At 48.2% G+C, this 23,885-nt stretch overlaps 1 protein-coding gene across 2 annotated transcripts in view; it reads left to right on the forward strand.

Annotated features, from left to right (window-relative positions):
• The window catches only part of PLCG2 (phospholipase C gamma 2), a 121,904-nt gene that overhangs the window by 66,878 nt on the left and 31,141 nt on the right, over nucleotides 1–23,885 (forward strand). For both annotated transcript variants that reach the window (XM_073584981.1, XM_073584990.1), the window contains exons 14-21: nucleotides 3,428–3,596; nucleotides 4,940–5,044; nucleotides 9,350–9,439; nucleotides 11,781–11,953; nucleotides 12,099–12,299; nucleotides 14,532–14,651; nucleotides 15,189–15,369; nucleotides 16,590–16,661. In XM_073584981.1, the coding sequence (XP_073441082.1) occupies nucleotides 3,428–3,596; nucleotides 4,940–5,044; nucleotides 9,350–9,439; nucleotides 11,781–11,953; nucleotides 12,099–12,299; nucleotides 14,532–14,651; nucleotides 15,189–15,369; nucleotides 16,590–16,661 (1,111 nt within the window). The remainder of the gene's footprint in view (nucleotides 1–3,427; nucleotides 3,597–4,939; nucleotides 5,045–9,349; nucleotides 9,440–11,780; nucleotides 11,954–12,098; nucleotides 12,300–14,531; nucleotides 14,652–15,188; nucleotides 15,370–16,589; nucleotides 16,662–23,885) is intronic.

The raw sequence follows: 23,885 nt of genomic DNA on the forward strand, positions 1-23,885 counted from the left end.
TGCACTGTCTCCAATGCATTTGAATGGGGAAATGGCAAAACATGCCCTGAGGCGATTGAAATGGCTGTTGAGCTCATTGATATGCGCAGGCAGAACCAGTTACTATGCCAACGCCTACGAACGTCACATGACATCTCCAGAACAGAGCTTCTGCCACATAATATCAGCTCTTAAAGCGAAACCCACAGCACAAATGCAAATCTAGCTTCATCACATGACACATGCCCCTGAGAGAGAATGTGCGCCAAAGTGTATTTAGAAGCCCAGTGAGCCAAACTGGCTCTTAAAGGGCCGAAGTGCAAAAGTGACTGTTAAAGGGCCGGCGCACCGAAATGAGTCTTAAAGGGCCAACACGCCAAATCGAAAGCTGAGTGACCACAGGCTCCAAATGGGAGGCTGATAGACCCCCCGGCCTCCAAATCGGAGGCTGAGCCACCCCGGCCTCCAAATCGGAGGTTGAGCCACCCCGGACTCCAAATCGGAGGCTGAGCCACCCCGGCCTCCAAATCGGAGGGTGATTGACCCCGGCCTCCAAATCCGAGGCTGAGCCACCCCGGCCTCCAAATCCGAGGCTGAGCCACCCCGGCCTCCAAATCCGAGGCTGAGCCACCCCGGCCTCCAAATCCGAGGCTGAGCCACCCCGGCCTCCAAATCCGAGGCTGAGCCACCCCGGCCTCCAAATCCGAGGCTGAGCCACCCCGGCCTCCAAATCCGAGGCTGAGCCACCCCGGCCTCCAAATCCGAGGCTGAGCCACCCCGGCCTCCAAATCCGAGGCTGAGCCACCCCGGCCTCCAAATCCGAGGCTGAGCCACCCCGGCCTCCAAATCCGAGGCTGAGCCACCCCGGCCTCCAAATCCGAGGCTGAGCCACCCCGGCCTCCAAATCCGAGGCTGAGCCACCCCGGCCTCCAAATCCGAGGCTGAGCCACCCCGGCCTCCAAATCCGAGGCTGAGCCACCCCGGCCTCCAAATCCGAGGCTGAGCCACCCCGGCCTCCAAATCCGAGGCTGAGCCACCCCGGCCTCCAAATCCGAGGCTGAGCCACCCCGGCCTCCAAATCCGAGGCTGAGCCACCCCGGCCTCCAAATGGGAGGCTGATCCACCCCGGCCTCCAAATGGGAGGCTGAGCCACCCCGGCCTCCAAATGGGAGGCTGAGCCACCCCGGCCTCCAAATGGGAGGCTGATCCACCCCGGCCTCCAAATGGGAGGCTGAGCCACCCCGGCCTCCAAATGGGAGGCTGAGCCACCCCGGCCTCCAAATGGGAGGCTGAGCCACCCCGGCCTCCAAATGGGAGGCTGAGCCACCCCGGCCTCCAAATGGGAGGCTGAGCCACCCCGGCCTCCAAATCGGAGGCTGAGCCACCCCGGCCTCCAAATCGGAGGCTGAGCCACCCCGGCCTCCAAATCGGAGGCTGAGCCACCCCGGCCTCCAAATCGATGACTGAGCGACACCGGCCTCCAAATCGGAGGCTGAGCTACCCCGGCCTCCAAATCGGAGACTGAGCGACACCGGCCTCCAAATCGGAGACTGAGCGACACCGGCCTCCAAATCGGAGGCTGAGCTACCCCGGCCTCCAAATCGGAGGCTGAGCTACCCCGGCCTCCAAATCGGAGGCTGAGCTACCCCGGCCTCCAAATCGGAGGCTGAGCTACCCCGGCCTCCAAATCGGAGACTGAGCGACACCGGCCTCCAAATCGGAGACTGAGCGACCCCGGCCTCCAAATCGGAGGCTGAGCGACCCCGGCCTCCAAATCGGAGGCTGAGCTACCCCGGCCTCCAAATCGGAGGCTGAGCTACCCCGGCCTCCAAATCGGAGGCTGAGCTACCCCGGCCTCCAAATCGGAGGCTGAGCTACCCCGGCCTCCAAATCGGAGGCTGAGCTACCCCGGCCTCCAAATCGGAGGCTGAGCTACCCTGGCCTCCAAATCGGAGGCTGAGCTACCCCGGCCTCCAAATCGGAGGCTGAGCTACCCCGGCCTCCAAATCGGAGGCTGAGCGACACCAGCCTCCAAATCGGAGGCTCGTCGACCCCGGCCTCCAAATCGGAGGCTGAGCCACCCCGGCCTCCAAATCGGAGGCTGAGCCACCCCGGCCTCCAAATCGGAGGCTGAGCCACCCCGGCCTCCAAATTGGACCCTGGGGGCCCCGCCCACCAAATTGGACCCTGAGCCCCGGCAACAAAATTGGACCCTGAGGGGCCCCGGCCACAAAATCAGACCCTGAGGGGCCCCAACCACAAAATCGGACCCTGAGGGGCCCCAACCACAAAATCGGACCCTGAGGGGATCCGGCCACAAAATCGGACCCTGAGTGGCCCCAGCCACAAAATTGGACCCTGAGGGCCCCCACTCACAAAATTGGACCCTGTGGGGCCCCACCCACAAAATGGGACCCTGAGGGGCCACACCCACAAAATCAGACCCTGAAGGGCCACACCCACAAAATAGGTGCCTGAGGGATCCCGGCCAACAATTCAAGCCCTGAGGAGCCCAGGCCAAGGAATCAGATCCTGAGGGGCCCCACCCACCAAATCAGACCCTGAGGCCAAAGTGGCCCCTGAGAGGCACTCACAGTTAAAACAGATCCTGAGTTGAAAGTCTTGCAGGGGCAGCAGGCAAGTCTCTCTTAAAGGGGCAGCTCGGGCACCATTTCAAACCACTATCTGTACTTCCTTCAGGAAATACACATCTAGTTAAAAATGGAATTTGGTTTTCATTGTTGCCAAGACCAGTCTATCAGAAGTGGCCAGTTTCCTAGGCAAGGAGGACACGCTTGCAAGCTCTTTGCTATACACCTTGCAAGTGCTGCTCTGAATGCTTAAGACAGTTTTGGGATCATTTTTTTTTTGTTTTATGAATGTATTTTTGGCAAAAGATCATTTCTGCAACTGGGTTTCTTTAAAAATTTTACACCGTTTGTTTTTACAGCCTCTTTGTTGCAGAACGAGTTAACTGAAAACCTGTCAGTGAGCTTCTTGTGACAGAAAGTTTGTTACTCTTATCTGTTTCGGGGGTTTTTTCTATGACAAACATCAACGTTCATCTCAACTTTTATACTTTCTGTAGTCAAAAACAGATAAATCATTTACAGTCTCTCCTTTAGTTCAAGCTCACTGATGGTTTCCAGTTCTAATTCTGCAGCCAATAATGCGAATGGCTACTAACAACTCAAAAAAGCTTGTTTGTTTATGAAACCTAATAGCAAACATTTTTAGCCCAAAAGATGCCTCAAAATAATGTCCATTATCTTGTTAAGGAATTCAACAAAATAGATGTCAATGTCTACTACGGTTGTATTGCTGGTCATAGTCACTTTGCTTTTTTTTTTTTGCTTCTCTTTCGGAATCCGTTCTCAGATATCCACTGTGATGGATTTACGCAGAATCAACTTTCTTTTCACAAGTTTCCATGTTCTGTCCTCTGTAGATACCCGGTCATACTTTCCATTGAAGAGCACTGCACGCTGGAGCAGCAGAGGTACATGGCCAAGGTATTTAAAGACGTGTTCGGTGACATGCTATTAAGCAAGCCCATTGAGGCAAGTGCGGATCAGCTGCCATCTCCTACGCAGCTGAAGGAGAAAATCATTATCAAGGTGAGTAATGTACTGGCCTGTTGGTTTGGGGATGGCTAAACTGCTGCACGTCTACAAATTAGCAACTCAGACATTCCCACATATAAATTGTGTCACCTTCTAGATACAGACTTTCTGATATAGCAGATGAAACAGCTTGAAAACGCTCCTCAGGGGCGTGAACCAAGAAGTCTCCTCCTTTTTACCATATCTTAGTTGGTCACTATCAACAAAATACATCCTCTCACCTCTTACCTTAGATCATACACTATATGCAAAAAAATATTTAGACGCCTAGAGATAAAACAGCTTGAAAACGCTTCTCAAGGGCGGGACCAGTAGGGGGCGGATCTTACAAAACCAATCAAGTCTCCTCCCCCCTTTCTTCCAGATCATAGTTGGCCACCATCAGCAAACTACATCCTCTTGCGCCTTTCCTTAGATCATACACTACATGCAAAAAAATATTTAGACACCTAGAGATTACAACTAGCTTTCATGGCATCCTATTTTTTAAATCTATGCTCATCTTGCAGCTTGCTGACAGGCTCCCTGCGTTCCCATAAATATCCACCTCCATCATAAAATGTCAGCTACCAAGACCATTCCTCCTCCTTTTCAGTCCTTGCAGAGCAGCAAGAAGCCTTAAGTCCAAGGCAGGGCAGACTCCCTCGATATTAGCAGCAGAATTAATTGCTTGCTTACATGTTAATTTAGGAAATGTATTAAATTCTTTTTCACCAATGACCTTAGAGCGCTAATTAGGACAACCTGAACATGCACATGATTACGCTAAAACCAGCAGAATGCCACATATGCCCAAAGACCTGTCAAATGGAGGAGAGTGAGATAAAACCAGTGTTAGGGGTTTAAAAGGCATCCACCACCGACTCCACCGCCTTTTCAATAGACATATCCTAATAGAAAGGAGGAGGGAAAGAGTGCACTATATAGGGAAAGGGATGTAAGGGGTAACGTTTCTCCTTGTGGCGAGTGACAAGTCAGGCCTGGCATGTCTGACTGAGGAGACTTATACAACATGCATGCTCTTCCGGAAAACGTAATATGAAAATTGTCTACTTGCTCCTTCCAATAGGTGGCGCTAGAGCTCTAGTCCACTTCCTCTCTGAAGAGGCAATTTGCCTACATAGGGAAAAAGACAGCATGAAGGCTGAGCTCTCCGGGTTCACATAATTTTCCTTACACCATATATAGTCTACCAGTGTTATGGATCAGCTATAGCTATATTTTAGAGATAATTAAAAAAAATACTTTTATATCGTAAAAAAAATATTTCAAACCAATTATTATTATAAATAAATTTTTATTTATCTATTTAAAATCTAACATTTTTACCCCATTAGCATAAAAAATTGGGACCCAAAGGTGATTATGTCACAAATGCAGATGACCATAAAGAGGAAATGAAACTTCAGGGAGAGCTGTGCATGTGGGATCCAATAGATCAGGTAAACTTCCTACACATTATGGGTACTCCTCATTTTATATGTGAATTTTTGTACATAATTTATGACCGGTTTAAATCCCTGTTAGCGAAGGAACTTTTGGTCACTAGGTGGCGCTGCTGCGCCTGTAACAGAAACCAAGGGGAACTCAAATAAAATATAAAACCATATAGCTTTTGATGTGATGGAGGTTGAGGACACAACCCTCAGGTTCAGGCATCTAGAGCTTTATTGTTTATGTGACTGTTTTTTTTTTTTGTTTGTTTGTCTATAACAGAAAAAGGACATTTACGTTTTAGCATGTAAACTGCAGTTATGTCATTTGCCTGGAGTAAAAAGTATTGAAAAGTGGCGATCATGTGATAACGTGTAACAGAGAAACTTTACTGAGGACTCCTCCCATACAGCAAAATCATATATAACCCATAATAAAGCGCTGTTCCCTGCAGGATAGACTGTAAACCCCACATTATACCTAAACCAGTCATTGTACAGGAGGAGGTGAGCTGTGACATCATATATTGTCAATGATGGGTTAATCTCTATATATAAAAATGAATGTGTGTGTATATATCATCAACCAATCACAAAGCATCTTTCATTTCACTAGAGGTGTTCAAAAGAAGCTGAGCTGTGATTGGTTGCTATGAGCAACAGTTTTCCTTGCAAACAATCACTAAGCATCTCTCATTTCACCAGAGCTGTTTAAAAGTAGCTGAGCTGTGATTGGTTGCTATGACCAGCAGTTTTCCCACTTGACAACACCTCAGCAGACACTGACATGGTGGGAATAATATAGCATCCCCGGGAACATAAGCTTCAGCCATTGTCTGCCCCCCTGAAAGGAGCAGAGAGCACATGACAGAAATGAATCCCCCCTTCTGTGCCCATATACCCATCACACATCCTCCATCCCGTAGGCACCTCTTCCCTCTTAAAGGGATAATTGGTATGGAAGTCAGAGCAAATCCATCCAGCACTTTGGTTTTGACCCCAGGCCTCTCTTAAAGGGACCCCGGGTATGGAAGTTAGGACCGTTTCACTCAGCTCTGTGATTCTGAACCCAGGGTCTCTTAAAGGGATCTCCGGTATGGAATTTAGGGCAAATCCACTCTGCGAGTTGGTACTGACCCCAGGCCCTTCTTAAAGGGATCTCCTGTATGGAAGTCAGGGAAAATCCCTCAGTGTTTGGATTCTGACCCCAGGATTCTATTAAAGGGATCATTGGTATGCAAGTCACGGCAAATCCACTCAGCGCTCTGTATCTGACCCAAGGCCCCTTTTAAAGGGATCCTCGGTATGGAAGTTAGGGCAATTCCACTCTGCGCTTTGGTACTGACCCCAGGCCTCTCTTAAAGGGATCTCCGGTATGGAAGTTAGGGTAAATCCCTCAGCGCTCTGGTTCTCACCCCAGGCTACTATTAAAGGGATCATTGGTACGGAAGTCAGGGCAAATCCACTCAGCGCTCTGGTTCTGACACCAGGCCTCTCTTAAAGGGATCCTCGGTATGAAAGTTAGGACCGTTCCACTTAGCGCTCTGGTTCTGGCCCCAGGCTGACGGGATGATGTGGGATATTAGGGGTAGTAGTCCGGTGACTCTGGCTGACGGGATGATGTGGGATATTAGGGGTAGTAGTCCGGTGGCTCTGGCTGACGGGATGATGTGGGATATTAGGGGTAGTAGTCCGGTGGCTCTGGCTGACAGGATGATGTGGGATATTAGGGGTAGTAGTCCGGAGGCTCTGGCTGACAGGATGATGTGGGATATTAGGGGTAGTAGTCCGGTGGCTCTGGCTGACAGGATGATGTGGGATATTAGGGGTAGTAGTCCGGTGGCTCTGGCTGACGGGATGATGTGGGATATTAGGGGTAGTAGTCCGGTGGCTCTGGCTGACAGGATGATGTGGGATATTAGGGGTAGTAGTCCGGTGGCTCTGGCTGACAGGATGATGTGGGATATTAGGGGTAGTAGTCCGGTGGCTCTGGCTGACAGTATGATGTGGGATATTAGTGGTAGTTGTCCAGTGGCTCTGGCTGATGGGATGTGGGATATTAGGGGTAGTAGTCCGGTAGCTCTGGCTGACGGGATGTGGGATATTAGGGGTAGTTGTCCGGTGACTCTGGCTGACGGGATGATGTGGGATATTAGGGGTAGTAGTCCGGTGGCTCTGGCTGACAGGATGATGTGGGATATTAGGGGTAGTTGTCCAGTGGCTCTGGCTGATGGGATGTGGGATATTAGGGGTAGTAGTCCGGTAGCTCTGGCTGACGGGATGTGGGATATTAGGGGTAGTTGTCCGGTGACTCTGGCTGACGGGATGATGTGGGATATTAGGGGTAGTAGTCCGGTGGCTCTGGCTGACAGGATGATGTGGGATATTAGGGGTAGTAGTCCGGAGGCTCTGGCTGACAGGATGATGTGGGATATTAGGGGTAGTAGTCCGGAGGCTCTGGCTGACAGGATGATGTGGGATATTAGGGGTAGTAGTCCGGAGGCTCTGGCTGACAGGATGATGTGGGATATTAGGGGTAGTAGTCCGGAGGCTCTGGCTGACAGGATGATGTGGGATATTAGGGGTAGTAGTCCGGTGGCTCTGGCTGACAGGATGATGTGGGATATTAGGGGTAGTTGTCCGGTGGCTCTGGCTGACAGGATGATGTGGGATATTAGTGGTAGTAGTCCAGTGGCTCTGGCTGACGGGATGATGTGGGATATTAGGGGTAGTTGTCCGGTGGCTCTGGCTGACGGGATGATGTGGGATATTAGGGGTAGTAGTCCGGTAGCTCTGGCTGACGGGATGATGTGGGATATTATAGTGAATGTGGCTATGCGGAGTGGGCGGGGCTCTACACTCGGCTTTATATACAGATATGTTATAACTAACCGTAGTTAGTTACTATGCCCGGGCACAGCGCCAGGCTCTTCAGCTTGTATATATATAAAGCTGAGTGTGTGTATGATGTCATAATGGGTTTCAGTGGTGATGGTGTGTATATATATATATATGTATATATATATATATATATATATATATATATATATATATACACACACAGATTGTAATATGAAATAAACATTTCCAAACTTTTTTTTAAAAAGAAATACATTTTAGGCTTCATTCACACATCCGTTCCCATATTTACATCCATATAGAATGGACCATTCTCCTTTCATGTGTCGTCATTTGTGTCCGTCTTTTATATGCTTCTTTTTTCTTATCCGTTTTTAACAACTGAATGTTTAATTATATATTGATTCTTAACAATTAAATCAAAAAAAAAAAAAAAAAAACACAAATGGAAAACTGAAGTATCAAAGGTTCTCTCCTTGTTTTCATTGGGTTTTTAAGTGATCCCCAAAGACTGCAATGGCCGAGAACGATCCAGAAAATGGATGATAATAGAATATGATTTGAGTTTCAATGATTGGATCCATTGTTTACAGACTTGTCTATGGGTCCAAGAGAAAAAACTGATCTTACAAAAGATGCGTGAATGCAGACATAAGCAAAAACCTGATCAATTGGTCATTTTCTGATGATACATTCACATTTAAAGGGCCATACTTATATCATACCGTGATTTGGTATCACAAAAATACGCCATCGATCTATCACCATTCTCAGGAACCGGGACCGACCCTTCTTGCTTGTATATCCAAGTGATAGGCAGTTGACATGATAGAAATATCACTGTTGGCAAATAATATCAAAATGGATAAAAAGTATAAAAAGCCATTTTATCTGAGTAACGTCTCCTGACGTGAGCACAGCTCAGTGGAAGTTTCTATGAACGATTGGTCCAAAAATGACAGAAATAATAAAGAAATGCAATAATTTAGGGTTCATTAACATCTAAGTACTCTCTGTGTGATTTTTACGCTCCATTTAGCGTCTCACAAGACAGATACAATGACATCAATTACTACTGATGAGCTCATTTATATCGTTACATGTTACCTTGTATTTATTCTGCACACTATATCGGGTCCGGAAGATTATAAAACTTGGATGGATTCGTGCTTTGGGGATGATATTCCAATAATGTAGTAAAATGAATGAATTTAGGAGCTGGATACAATGTAGCAAACTGCAGCGAATGTATTACAATGAAGCAGATGGAGTGATAGATTCGGGGCAAGGCGGCGTCTTCCCAAATTGTGCTGCCTCGTGCAACTCCTCCTAGTCAGGCACATGTATCTTGAGAGGTTTTAGGTGATGTCAAACCATGCTGGGAGTTGTAGTACCGCCGCAGGTTGCAGCGCAGGGATACTATTGATTGGTAATGGGTTTTTTTTCTCCCGGTAGAAATGGTCCATTCGTTATTGTGCCATTGCTGGTGATACATTGTCCTACGGTGATGAAATTGAGCAAAGTGTGGACGACTCCACTCCTAAGGTGAGGGTGTTTAGGATCTCGTGACTATCACAAGGCGCACAACACTTCTACACTCGCTATTCATTGGCTAATTATGTATATTTTGGAAAATAACAATCAGTTTATGGTTATCTCCCGAAGAGATTCCTATAAAATATGTGGATTGGAGATAACACGTGACTGTACTATGATACAGTAATAGAGAACAGGGAAAACCCTCTGTGTGCGCCGGCATACTGTTAAACCCTTTCCACACTGCAGCATCCATCACCTATAGATTGTGTCAGGTGTAAGTGACTTATAGTATCCACAGAGAGAAAGTGTCCTGTAGGATCCATACAGAGAAAGGAAGGAAATGTCCTATAGGAGCAGTAGGCTGGAAGTATCCTATAGTGCCCATAGGCAGAAAGAGTCCAACGGTACCCACAGGGAGGAAGAAGTGTCCCACGGTACCCACAGGGAGGAAGAAGCATCCCACGGTACCCACAGGGAGGAAGAAGCGTCCCACGGTACCCACAGGGAGGAAGAAGCGTCCCACGGTACCCACAGGGAGGAAGAAGCGTCCGACGGTACTCACAGGGAGGAAGAAGCGTCCTACGGTACTCACAGGGAGGAAGAAGCGTCCTACGGTACTCACAGGGAGGAAGAAGCGTCCGACGGTACCCACAGGGAGGAAGAAGCGTCCGACGGTACCCACAGGGAGGAAGAAGCGTCCGACGGTACCCACAGGGAGATAGAAGCGTCCCACAGTACCCACAGCGAGGAAGAAGCATCTCACAGTACCCACAGGGAGGAAGAAGCATCTCACAGTACCCACAGGGAGGAAGAAGCATCTCACAGTACCCACAGGGAGGAAGAAGCATCTCACAGTACCCACAGGGAGGAAGAAGCATCTCACAGTACCCACAGGGAGGAAGAAGCATCTGACAGTAACCATAAAGAGAAAGTGCCCTATAATAAACATCAAAAGGAATTGTCCTATAATAATCATAAGGAGTAAGTGCAATATAGGTCCCAGAAAGATTAAGTGCCTTATAATGATAAAAACAGTGGTGTGGAAGTGTCCTATGGGACCCATATAAAGATGCTGCCTTATAAAACACAAAGGAGTGAAGAACCCTTAAATACACACAATAAGAAGGTTCTATACAGTACTCACAGTAGGAAAACGTCCTAAAGGACCAAACGCAAGGAGCGGTCATATAGGGTTCATAGTGAGAAAGCGGCTTAAAGTACAAATAGGGAGGAAGTGTTCTATTAGACCAATAGGTTTAAACGCCCCTTTTCACAATGAGGAAGGGCCCTATAGCAACCATACAAAGAAAGTGTCCTATAATTCCCATATTAAGAAAGTGCCATATAGCACCCGCAAGAGAAGAGGTTCCCTTATAGTACCTACAGTACATTGTGCAAAAATTCCCTAAAGTTCCACTAGGGAGTAACTGCCGTATAGAATGGATAGAGGTAAGGGTAAAGCCATCATCCTTCCCTGAGTGATGACATTCCATATAAATATGAGCACCTATAAGGACACAATGCAGCATTCGTAATAGCTCTGTGCCAGTACACCTCCCCGCTATCACAGCCCTCATTCTGCAGCCCCAGTAATCATAGCCGTCTTCCTTTGATATGTAGGAATGTTTGGCGTCATTGTATCCGTGAATACATCCCTGCTGTACTCAGCCCCATGACACCGAATGTTCCCAAAATGAGGTTGGATATTGAAGTCACAATGTAGCTATGAACCAAATAAACACCAGTGCTTAGAAGATTGCAAAAAGACATATTTACACGGTATCAAGCTGTTACAGAGGAGCAGATAACCTCAGTGTGAAATGTATTTAGTGTCAGGCTTCTCTTGTTCCCGTCCAAACCTGTAATTCTCTCTAATCAGCGCTTACTGTCTCCAGCAGTATTTGTGGGAAAGATGCATTATTCTCCAAGTGGCGGTCTGTGAATTGCGCGGGCATTATAAATAAGTCCACAGAAGCATTCAGGGGCTGTTTTTGTGAGAAACACCACAAACGAAGTGACAGTCGCGTTCTGTAATCATTTTTCTTTACAAAATGTGCAAAGTTTAAAACTGAAAAGAAAACACGGGAGTCGTAGAAAGAGGGGGGGGATGTGCTCCGGCATCACTACAGAGACAGGAATTGTCCGACAACCGCGCATGTTCTAGAAAAGACAAAATGGCATCTATTATCTATCTATGTCTATCCCTTTATCCTTCATCTCTCCTATCCCTCCATCTCTCCTTCTATCCCTCCATCTATCTCTCACTCTACATCTCCATTTTCCCTCTATGGATCCATTTATCTATCTCCTATCTATCCATCTATACATATTTTTTTTTCTCAACTAGTCCATGAAGGATCAACATTTACAAGAAAAGTGGTTCCACACGCGGATGAGAGAAGGGCGATACATGGCAGAGCGTCTTCTGCAGGAGTACTGCGCGGAGATGGTGGGCAAAGATGGAACCTTCTTAGTGAGACAAAGTGAAACTTACCAGGATGACTACACGCTGTCTTTCTGGTATGACCAAGACAAACGATAATCAGATCAGAAGATCATACGATTCTGCTCTTCCTTCCTTGTTAATAATACATTGTATCAAGAGTCCATTGATAGTGTTCACAGCTGATTTCACTGATTTTACACTGTGCGTTTGGTTCTGCAGGAGATCAGGCAGAGTGCAGCACTGCCGAATCCGCTCCTGCGGTGATGGAGAATACATCAAGTATTACCTGACCGACAACCTGACGTTCGATAGTATTTATGAACTGATTCAACACTACAAGGAGTCCTCATTGCGCTGTGCTGAATTTGAACTGAGATTAACGGATGCTGTTCCCAGCTCCAACCCACATCTGTCTAAGGAGTAAGTAGCCTTCACACCTACAGAGATCAACAGAAGGTCCAACTGCTGAAATCTTTGCTGTTATCATGTGACAACCAACCACGTCATGCCCAGTTGAGCCTCTGTATAATTCTCACATGGTGGCAATTTTTTTTGTACTTTTGTTTTTTTCCCTTTTTAATTGCCGTTGTTAAAGATAGAGGGTGGCATCTAAATGATTATTGAGAACCGATCAGAGGTCATTCCGGTGGCTGCTGTGAGAGTCAGATTCCATCTGTCGGCAGCCGCCATGTGAGGAGTGAACTCAGCTCCTTAACTTTTTCTATAAATGTAGAACGCACTATTAAGTCCTATGTTGGGAAAGGGTAACGTTCTCTTTGCCTTTTCCCACATACGTGCATTCTTGGTTTGGTTGAGCGTGCGTATTTACTGCATGGAGAAAGCCACATCCAGAACCTCAGGAATCAAGCATGTTGAAACCCAATAGCCCAATCATTAGCAACTCACCCTCTGGACATCTGCAGAAAGGAGCGAAAAATCATGGCACTGCTAAACACATCAGATGATCAAATGAAAAATCATGGCAATGCTAAACACATCAGATGATCAACCAACCGGTCCTGCCACAATCGTCACATCTGGCCAATGTAAGGCCCTGTGCACACGGTGCAGATTCTGTGCAGTTCTGCAGCAGATTTGGCCCTGCAGAACTGCACGTGATGTACAGTACCAGTTAAGGCTATGTGCACACGATGCAGATTTGCTGTACACTGTGATTTACAGTACAATGGAAATCAATGGAAAAAAAAAAAAAGCTGTGCAGATGGTGCAGAAAAATCAGTGCGGAATTACTGCGAATTTAAAAGAAGTGCATGTCACTTCTTTTGTGCGGATCTACAGCGTTTCTGGACCCCTCCATGATAGAAATCCGTAGTGGCAAAAACTGCAGAAAATCCGCACAAAGGCTATGTGCACACGATGCAGATTTCCAGCAGTTCTGCAGTGGATTTTACCACGCAGAAACGCTGCATATCCGCATTGTGATGTACAGTAGCATGTTAGTCAATTGAAAAAAAAAAAAAAGCTGTGCAGACGCTGCGTTTTTTTTCCACGCGGTTTTCTTGCGGTACAAAATATGCAGCATGTTACTTGTTTTGTGCAGTTTTCCACCTGCTCCATTCTCCAAATCCGCAGGGGAAAACCGCACAAAAACCGCACGAAAACCGCAATAAAAAAGGAAGAAATCCGCAGGAAAAATGCAGGTCATTTGACCTGCGGATTTCTTCAATTCTGCGCGGAAAAATCTGCAGGGTAAAAAAGTCCGTGTGCACTCAGCCAAACTCCTCCGCATCAATTCCGCATAAAAAACGCAGCAGATCCGCCTCAGCAAAATCTGCGCGGAAAATTCCACAGCAGAATCCGCACCGTGTGCACATAGCCTAAGGCCGCCTTAAAGGTGTGTGCACACGCTGCGGATTCTGCTGCGGTTCCGCAGCGGTTTTGGCCTGTGCGGATCCACAGCAGTTTTCGCTGAGGTGTACAGTACCATTATTCCCTATGGGAATACAAAACCGCAGTGCAGACGGTGCGGATTTTTCCGCGCGGTTTTGAAACCGCAGAAAGAATTGACATGTCAATTCTTTCTGCGGATTCCGCTGCGGCTTGCCATCTCCTCCATTGTGGAGATGAAAAACCGCAGGGCAAAACCGAAGAGCAATCCGCATGTCTTTTGACCTGCAGATTTACCTGCGGATTTTACAAAATCTGCGCGGCCAAATCCGCACTGCAATCCGCAGCGTGTGCACATACCCTAAGAGGTACTGCCTTGAGCTATCTCAGCCTAGTGGAGAAGCACAAAGATCACCACCTTGAGAAGACCACCTCCTCATCTAGACTACGACTCCTGTGACATATTTTCAGTTCCACCATATTACATGCACTTACAAAGTTCAGAAGATCACTCCCGAAAAGACCATGTTTTCACATCTGTGTAGTCATCTGAAAGATGCTTCACGTATATGTAAAAAGGGGGTTGTCCAAGACAAATGGAGGAATTTCAGGTGAGGGGCATAATGCTCCATGTATTAGAAGCATCGTTTTGGGCACGGATTCTTAATCCAGCCAAGAACCTAAAATGCAAGAAAGTGCCCATAATGATTTAACTTTTTTTTTTATTAAAATCTACTAATTTTGTAAATTATGATCTCTCAGTTTGAGAAAGATAATGCAGAAAATGTTTTTTGCCTATTCTAGTTGGTACTATGATAACCTAAGTCGAGGAGAAGCAGAGGAAATGCTGATGAGAATTCCTCGAGATGGAGCTTTTCTGATACGGAGGAGAGAGGAGTCAAACTCTTATGCTATTACTTTTAGGTAAGTATGTCACCAAGACAAGCCCCTTTATATTAAACCATAGCTTCCAATGCAGGGGAGGGAGGTGAGCAGCCGACTGCTGTAAAAAAAATTATTAGGCTGGAGCGAGGTGGCTAGTATCTCAAGAGTTAACTCCTCGGCCTAGAATATAGCTATTGTGCTTACTAGGTCCATCCTTTGGAGGTCGATCTCCTAAGAGCTGTCCACTATGTAAGATAAAAGCTCTCATATCAGGAGAACCACACCAGATCAAGTCAATTACAAACATGCATATTTTCTTGCTGTCTACGTAGCTAAAAATATTTAACAACACAAGAACACCCCTTCAAAAGTGTCTACAAGGCCATGTAATAGACAAAACATCCTAAAAATTTAACAATTAGGGCACATAGCTATTTAATTGCACTGAGGGATCCACTGATTCTTGGTTCTGAAAAAATGTAGCAGTGAAAAAAGCAAAACATTTCAGAGATTCTGACGCTTCATTCATAAAATTAACTATAATGTCAGTATTTTTTTTTTTTTTTTTTTTTTTAGGGCAGAGGGAAAAATTAAGCATTGCAGAATCAATAAAGATGGCCGACTGTTTGTTCTCGGAACTTCTGCCTATTTTGAGAACTTAGTGGAACTGGTTAATTATTATGAGAAGCATGCACTGTACCGAAAAATTAAGCTCCGGTACCCGGTGACTGAGGAGCTGCTGAGCAGGTTGAACGCAGTATGTGACACCTGATAATCCTTAATGGTTACCTTTAGTTAATGCAATAGCACTACCTTTCAGTCTGCAATCTTCATTTCTTCATTCTTTTTCAGGCTCACTGATGTGAATTTGCGGTCTAAGCCATGTTTCTTATATTTCTATTGAGGAACTGTCCCTCTCAGTAATATAGGCTGGGTGTGATGTCTGTATGTATCCATTGTGATAAGGTCTTCTGTAGCTCATATATCAGCACAGCTTTTATACTGTTATCATTTCCTCCTCCTCTACAGCTTGTTTTCTCTGCCATCTCCCTGAAACTATACATGCTTTCTTCCTTATCCAAACTCTGTTAGTCTGCAATCTTCATTCCTTCATCCATTTTCAGACCCCCAAATATATAGTCTGCAGCCTAATCCAAGTCTCATTTTTTATTGTAGGAGTGTCTCTTCCAGTAATATAGGCTGGATGGTGAGATCTGTGTGTATGCAGGGTACTTCTGTCTTCAAAAGTTTATATATCAGCACAGCTTCTCTCCTGTACTTATTTTCTCTCCATGTGCTTTGCTCCATATCGATAGACTGTATTCTTTGCTCTCTCTGAAACTGTAAAGGCTTTCTCCCCTCTCAATGTTGTGGAGATCTGTGTACAACATACTCCCCTTGCCACTGCCATTCCTAACACTGAGAAAGAGAGGAAGGAGCAAAGCAAGGATGGATTTGTGACATTTTTGCAAAGTAGTTACCTAGCTAGATGCTCTGCAGCATCAAAATGTTAGAAAAGTTTTAATGATGACTATTTGGAAAGCTGCTTAACTTTGCATTTAGGAAGCAAATTAACATTTTGTGCAAAGGTGTAGCTAGCCTTTAAATTGGCTTCTCCACTATTAAAACTGAAGGCTTATGGTGAAGATCAGAGCGACTCAGCAGCTGGGACCCGAGATCATTATGAAGAAGGGATGAATCAACTACTTTACCTTAGCGGCTAGTTCAAAGTTTTTCCCTTTCTCTAGGATAGAGGTGTGATGCAGTTTCCAGCACAGGGGGTGGGGGATGTGGAGAGGGCAGACATTTAGGGAAAAAGTGAAACATTTTCAGAATCATGGGGGGGGGGGTCAAAATAGTTACGGCCACTCGACATTCCAGAATATATTATACGACACCCAATATCTGATTTGAAGAATGTTCCTGTACCTTTTGGGGAATTTCTGCATTGTGACTTTTGAATTTCTTTTATTTTAGGAAAAGGATGTGAGCTCCATTTACGGATTTAATAAAATGTATGTGGATCCCAATGAAATCTCACCAGCTATGGTATGCATTCAGTAGCGTTATGATCAGCTAAGAACGTTTTATTTTTTTCTACGTGGCTCATTCTAAGATGACTTCCTTGTGGACACGCAGGAAATCATATTATTTGGCTTTTTTTGCATTTAAAAAAAACTGGTGCAATTTTGCTAAAAGGAATCTGAAAACAACTAAGACTTATGTGGCAGTCGGAGTGCAGTAAAGGGTTCTTTACATAAAGTTTTTATGAGTTTTCTTCCATCTGTGATGCATGTTGATTTTTTTCAGAATTTTTTTACTGCAGTTTTCCTAATTAAGATCAATGAAGCCTAGCATAAAAAATGTAAAAAAAAAATTTGCATTGAAAGCAATGTTCACTGCGTTTTTTTGCCCATAGATTAAGTTATTCAAGCAGAAAAAAAAACATGGATTTTTGTGAGTACTCACCGTAAAATCCTTTTCTCCGAGACGCTCATTGGGGGACACAGAGACTGTGCGGACACAGAGACTGTGGGTGTGTGCTTCTGCCGTCTGGAGGCTGACACTAAGTATACAAAAAAAGAGTTAGCTCCTCCTCCGCCGCATACACCCTCGCCCCCAGACCGGGCGTAACTCAGTTTAGTGCATAAGCAGTAGGAGAACGCGCCTTAAACTCAGGCAAGAAATTATATGTCTGAAAAGGGGCCACCCTAAACCCTACACAAGGATTTGTATAACTCAAAAATAAGTAAATGCCAACTGGTTAATAGGGTGGGTGCTGTGTCCCCCAATGAGCGTCTCGGAGAAAAGGATTTTACGGTGAGTACTCACAAAAATCCATGTTTCTCCTTCGTCTCATTGGGGGACACAGAGACTGTGGGACGTTCTAAAGCAGTCCTCTGGGCGGGATCTTAGCTCACCCAATCCATGCTATTTTGCGCCCCTGATTAGAGGTGCGCAACTGCTGCCTGGAGAATCTTTCTTCCCAGGCTTGCATCCGAGGATGCCTGGGTATGTACGTTATAATGTTTGACAAACGTATGCAAGCTGGACCAGGTAGCTGCTTTGCACACCTGTTCCGCTGAAGCTTGGTGTCGCAGTGCCCATGAGGCACCCACTGCTCGAGCCGAGTGTGCCTTGATCCCTGCCGGAACTGGCGTGCCACTGATTTCATAAGATTCTTGGACCGTCAGGCGAACCCATCTGGCCAAAGTCGCTTTGGAGGCAGCGAGCCCCTTCCGCCGCCCTTCTGGGATCACGAATAGAGAGTCTGTCTGGCGGAAAGGTGCTGTCCTTGTCACATACCTCCTAAGAGCTCTTACCAGATCCAGGGTGTGCAATGCCTTTTCTACCCTGTGCACCGGTGCCGGGCAAAACGAGGGTAAAACAATGTCTTCGTTGATATGGAACGCAGACACAACCTTCGGCAAGAAGGGAGGAGCTGGCCTTAAAACTACCTTATCTTTATAAAAGGTTAGGAACGGCGGTTTACAAGATAAGGCCGCCAATTCCGAAACCCGCCTAATAGACGTTATCGCAACCAGAAAAATGACCTTTCTGGACAGGTAAGGTAAGGAGACTTCTTGCAATGGTTCGAAAGGAGCCTCCTGAAGGGCTCTGAGCACCAAGTTCAGGTCCCATGATTCCGTCGGCGCCTTATAGGGGGGTACTAAATGTGCGACCCCCTGCATAAATGTCCTAACCTGCCAGACGGAAGCGACCTTTCGTTGGAAAAGCACCGACAGGGCCGAGATTTGCGTTCTGAGCGAACTCGGAGCCAATCCTGCGTCCAGCCCTGCCTGCAGAAAAGCCAGTACGTTAGGGATCGAAAAAACCAGAGGAGCCACTCCGCGATCCCTACACCAACGGAAAAAAACTTCCCAAGTCCGGTGATATACTTTCGCCGAGGAAGGCTTCCGGGCACTCGCCATCGTGGCCGCCACATCGCGCCTGAATCCTGCCTGTGTTAACAGCCAAGATTCAATGGCCACACCGTCAAACACAGGGCCCCTAAGTTCGGATGGCAGATCGGACCCTGGGACAGTAAGTCCGGCCGATCTGGGAGACGCCAAGGTACGTCCACCACTAGTTGAACCAGATCTGCATACCAGGCCCGCCGGGGCCAGTCTGGGGCCACCAGAATTGCTGGAACCTTCTCTCTCCTTATTTTTCTGATGACTCTTGGAAGCAGCGGCAGCGGGGGAAACAAGTACGGGAGACGAAACTGGCTCCACGGAAGCACCAGAGCGTCTGCTGCGATTGCCTGCGGGTCGAGAGATCGAGCGACAAACCTTTGTACTTTGGCGTTCTCTCTGGATGCCATAAGGTCCACGTCTGGTGTCCCCCACCGTTGGCAGATCTGTTGAAAGACCTCGGGATGCAGGGACCATTCCCCTGCCGTGACCCCCTGTCGGCTGAGAAAATCTGCCGCCCAGTTTTCGACTCCCGGAATGTGCACCGCTGAAATTACCACGTGGTTCTTCTCTGCCCAACGCAGTACCAGCCCAACCTCGCACATGGCTGTCTGGCTGCGCGTGCCCCCTTGATGGTTGACATATGCTACTGCTGTAGCATTGTCCGACTGAATGCGCACCGGCCGGTGTCTCAGCAACCGCTGAAAGTGTTGCAGGGCCAATCGTAGTGCCCGTATCTCCAGAATGTTGATCGGGAGATTTACCTCCCGAATGGACCACCGCCCCTGGGCTGTGTGACTCTGGAAAACTGCTCCCCAACCATGCAGGCTTGCATCGGTCGACACCACCAACCACTGTTCCGGAGGAAAAGGTTTCCCCTGGACCAGAGACGAGTCGCGAGTCCACCATCGGAGTGATCGCCGGACCGGCGGAAGCAACTTGCACTGATGATTGAGAGACAGCAGCCCCCGGTCCCATGCTGACAAGAGCGCATGCTGAAGGGGACGGCGATGGAACTGGGCAAACGGGATTGCCTCCATCGCCGCCACCATTCTGCCCAACACACTCATGCCGTACCGGATGGATCTGGTGCCTGGCTGTAGAAGGTTCCGTACCCCCTGCTTGATCCTTCGTGCCTTGTCCTGAGGGAGGATCACCAGCCCCCGGGAGGTGTCGAAAACCATGCCCAGGAATACGATTCTCTGGACTGGAACCAAGGACGACTTGTTTCGATTGATCAACCAGCCTAAACGGGCCAGGGTATCCAGAGTGATACTGACATTCCTCTGGCACGCTAGAAACGACGGACCCTTTACCAAAAGGTCGTCCAGGTACGGTAGTACCGTTATGCCCCGTGCATGCAGGATGGCCATAACCACCGCCATTATCTTCGTAAAGACTCTGGGGGCAGTGGCCAAACCGAAGGGCAGAGCCACAAATTGAAAATGTCGCCCTCCGATCGCGAAACGCAGGAACTTCTGGTGTGGTGGAAATATCGGAATGTGTAGATATGCATCCTGCACATCGATCGAGGCCAGGAATTCCCCCGGATCCATGGCTGCAATGACCGAGCGGAGGGACTCCATCCGGAACCGCCTGACCCTGATGAATCTGTTCAGGATCTTTAAATCCAGTACCGGCCTCACAGTCCCGTCTTTTTTGGGGACCGAAAACAGGTTGGAGTAAAAACCCTGCGTCTCTTCGCCTTGCGGCACTGGGACAATGACCCCTTTGCGCTGAAGCGTCATTATGGCCTGTAACAACCCTTCCGCCTGCGATTCTGTCCCGGAAAGTCGGGAACGGAAGAATCGCTGTGGCGGGAGTCCGACAAACTCTATCTTGTACCCGGACGATATCAATTCCGCCACCCAAGCGTCGCGTGCCACTGCGACCCAAACGTGGCTGAACCCTAGTAGGCGTCCGCCCACTCTGTCGTCCGTAGGTACGAAGCGCCTCGAGTCATTTTGCCGGAGGCTTTTGGGATCTGGCCCCCCTCGCCCTGGGCAAACGGCCTCGGCCTCTACCCAGCGGATTGGCTCTGTAAGAGGTTTGCCTTTCCCTACTCTGGCCATTGTTTGCGGAGGAGGATGCCCTGGCCGAAGTCCCCCCCCAGGGGCTACGAAAAGGCCGAAAACGCCTCTGCGTTTGCCTGAATGCCGGACAACTCCTCTGCTGCGGGAGGAAACTACTTCTCCCCCCTGTGGCTTCTGAGATAAGCTTATCAAGCTTCTCACCGAACAACCGATTGCCCTGGAAAGGCAATGAGGTTAAGGATTTTTTAGAGATAGAATCCGCTTTCCACAACCTCAGCCATAATGCTCGCCTAATGGCGATCGCATTTGCTGCTGCCACAGCCGAACACTCGGCCGCATCCAGTGAGGCGCTGATGAGATACTCACTCGCTCCTGATATCTGATTTGCAACTTCCAAGACTTCCGCGGGCAGATCCCTGTCTTGGAGGGCCTTATGCAGAGTGTCCGCCCATGAAACCATGGCCTTAGCCACCCAAGTTGCCGCAAAGGAGGGAGCCAGAGCCGACCCTGCTGCCTCATACACTGAGCGGGCAAGCCCCTCTAGGAGGCGATCAGTTGGGTCCTTGATGGAAGAAACACTGGGTATCGACAATAGCGACCTTGATGCTAAACGTGATACCGGTGGGTCCACTACTGGCGACTCCACCCATCCTTTATGGAGCTCAGGGGGAAACGGATACTTTGCTTGCAGCGCTTTTTGCATTGTAAAACGCTTATCCGGGTGTTCTCTATGTTTTTGGACTAAATCCTCAAACTCCGGATGCGTGGCAAAGCTTCTATGGGGTCGCCTGGTTTTCTTGAAGGAGACCTTGTGACCTGAGACAGTGGACACATCGTCCTCGATCTCTAATGTCTGATTGACTGCCTCAATGAGGCTGTCCACTGAGTCTTGGTACCCCAGACTTTCTAGATTCCAGGCCTCCTCCTCCTCACCCTCATCCTGATACTCGGGCCCGGCCGACGGGGAACGAGCTCTTTTACCATGAGCTTGTCTGGAACTGGAGCGGCCTCTAACGATCGGAGGGTCCTGAGACGTGGACGAGCTGTCTTCCGCTGGCAGACCACCATCCTTGTCCCTGCCCGGGCCTCGAAGGGATTCAATTGCCCTTGTAAGGGACAACATAGAATCTGATAAAGATATCACCCATTCCGGGGGGTCCTGACCTCTGGGCTCCTGACCTCTGGGCTCTGAAACAGTGGGAGGCTCCTGGGCGCGCTCCGACTCGCAGGCTTCACAAAATTTACCCGCCTGCGCCTTTGGCAGTCTGACCCCACAGGAAACGCAAACAGCGTATAGGAAAGAGTGAGCTTTCCCTTTGCCAGACATACTGCCCAAGCTTGAAGGTAGGGCAGAAGGAGGAGGAGGGAAACCCCTTCCCTGAGTACCAGTGCGGCTCTCGAAACGGGGTTGCACTCACCCACAGGCCACGTTCCACTCCTGTCGAAATGACCGCGGAAATGCGAGGGTGGAGGGGGATTTGGAGTTTCCGCTCCGGTACTGTGTGCGCCCCCGCTCTCCACCCCCTGGGCTGCGCCGTACCGGAAGTTAGTGGGCGGGTCTTCCGGCTACCACCGGAAGTCGGCGGGCGGAGCCTCGCGCGATACCCACGGACTTCCTCCGGGCAAGCCCCTCTAAGGGCAGAGCCGCAAATTGCGTGCGGCGCTACTCGCCGGGGGCAGCACCGGGTACCTGCGGTGTCAGGAGAGAGGCGGACCTTACCATTTATCCAAAGGTGAGCAGGGCCTTCCACTCACCCTTAGGTACGCCGTGGGGGCTCTCTTGGGGTGCTCTCAACTCCATCCCCGGCAGGGAGGGGGAGGCTTCTGGAATGGGGACGAAACATCGATCCCTCAGCTCACCTGCGCCTCCAACTCAACCCCTGGACTCACAACCTAGGGGAGGAAGGGGCCTCAATGAATCGCGTTGCAGGAGAGGAACAACGTGAGGGTCGCTCACACGTGCTCGCCCGATGAGGTTATGGGGAAAACGAATCCTCTTATCAGGATGCGTTGCCGCCTCTTTACAAAATAAAAAAGAAAAATGGTAGTCTGGGGAAAAGTCCCAGATGTGTCCCTCGGTGCGGGAGAGAAACACGTGGAGGGTTACTCACACGTGGTCGCCCGTTGATGATTTGGGGAGATCGGACCCTCTCTATAGGATCCGTCGCCCCTGTCATATCTTCATAGAAAAGAAAAAAAAAAAAAAAAAAAAATTCTAGTCTGGAGATCCAGACTGCGTGTGCCTCCATAGACACTAAGCAAAAAACTGAGTTACGCCCGGTCTGGGGGCGAGGGTGTATGCGGCGGAGGAGGAGCTAACTCTTTTTTTGTATACTTAGTGTCAGCCTCCAGACGGCAGAAGCACACACCCACAGTCTCTGTGTCCCCACAGTCTCTGTGTCCCCCAATGAGACGAAGGAGAAATGCATCCACCAGGATTTCCTTGGACATCTGCATCGCAGCGGTAGACACCAGACTTGGACAAAAAGTAGCTGTTGGCATATTTTCTGAAAATTCAGCATTCAGCTGTTCCTCTGTTGTTCTTCCTGGAAATCTATGACGATCTTGACAACTGAATGCTACCCTTCTGTTTGTCGAAGAGAATTATCCTTAGTCCTCGTAAACATAAGACTAAACTCATCCGAAAATGCTGATATTGGTGTGACAGTGTAATGTGTGTGGGGGCTTCCTGAATTCTCACCCCACATGATGTTGGGGAGAGAAGGAATGGGCATGGTGGATTTCCAACAGGTGATCTTTTTGTTCTTCCTGGAAATAAGCAGCTACTAAAAAAAACACAGGGGATCTTAGCAGAGCTTAAAAAACTTCAGGGGAGATCTAATGTGTATGAGGGTCAAACTACAGTCTGATGGGTCCGGAAGCAAAATTTGGACCTGCCGCCCCCCCACATGTTGGTCAGATATATGGGCCCTTGTACTGTTCTAAACCTTATAAAGACATACGAGTTGTACCCCCTTCGCCCATTATCTAGTAATGTCCCTTATCTTGGGTTCCTTTATGGTATACATGTCTCCCATCCTGGTATACAGGTCACTGATCCTGGAATATATATCCCTTATCCTTCTATACATATCCCCCATACTGGTATGCAAGTCACCCATCCTAGGTCCTATCCTGGTATACATGTCCACCATCCTGGTATGTTCCTGATCCTGGTATATCTCCCCCTTTCTAAAGCTGTTTTTTAACGCACAGAAAAAACAATATATATATTTTACCCACCATTCCTTCACATGGCGTATTCTTCTGAAGCAGGCAGCTGACTTCAGTGTGCAAGAGACGGGAGCGCATGGCATTACTGCCAT

Source organism: Dendrobates tinctorius, unplaced genomic scaffold, assembly GCF_039654945.1.
Source record: "Dendrobates tinctorius isolate UK_male_01 unplaced genomic scaffold, ASM3965494v1 ptg000009l, whole genome shotgun sequence".
Taxonomy (NCBI): Eukaryota; Metazoa; Chordata; class Amphibia; order Anura; family Dendrobatidae; genus Dendrobates; species Dendrobates tinctorius.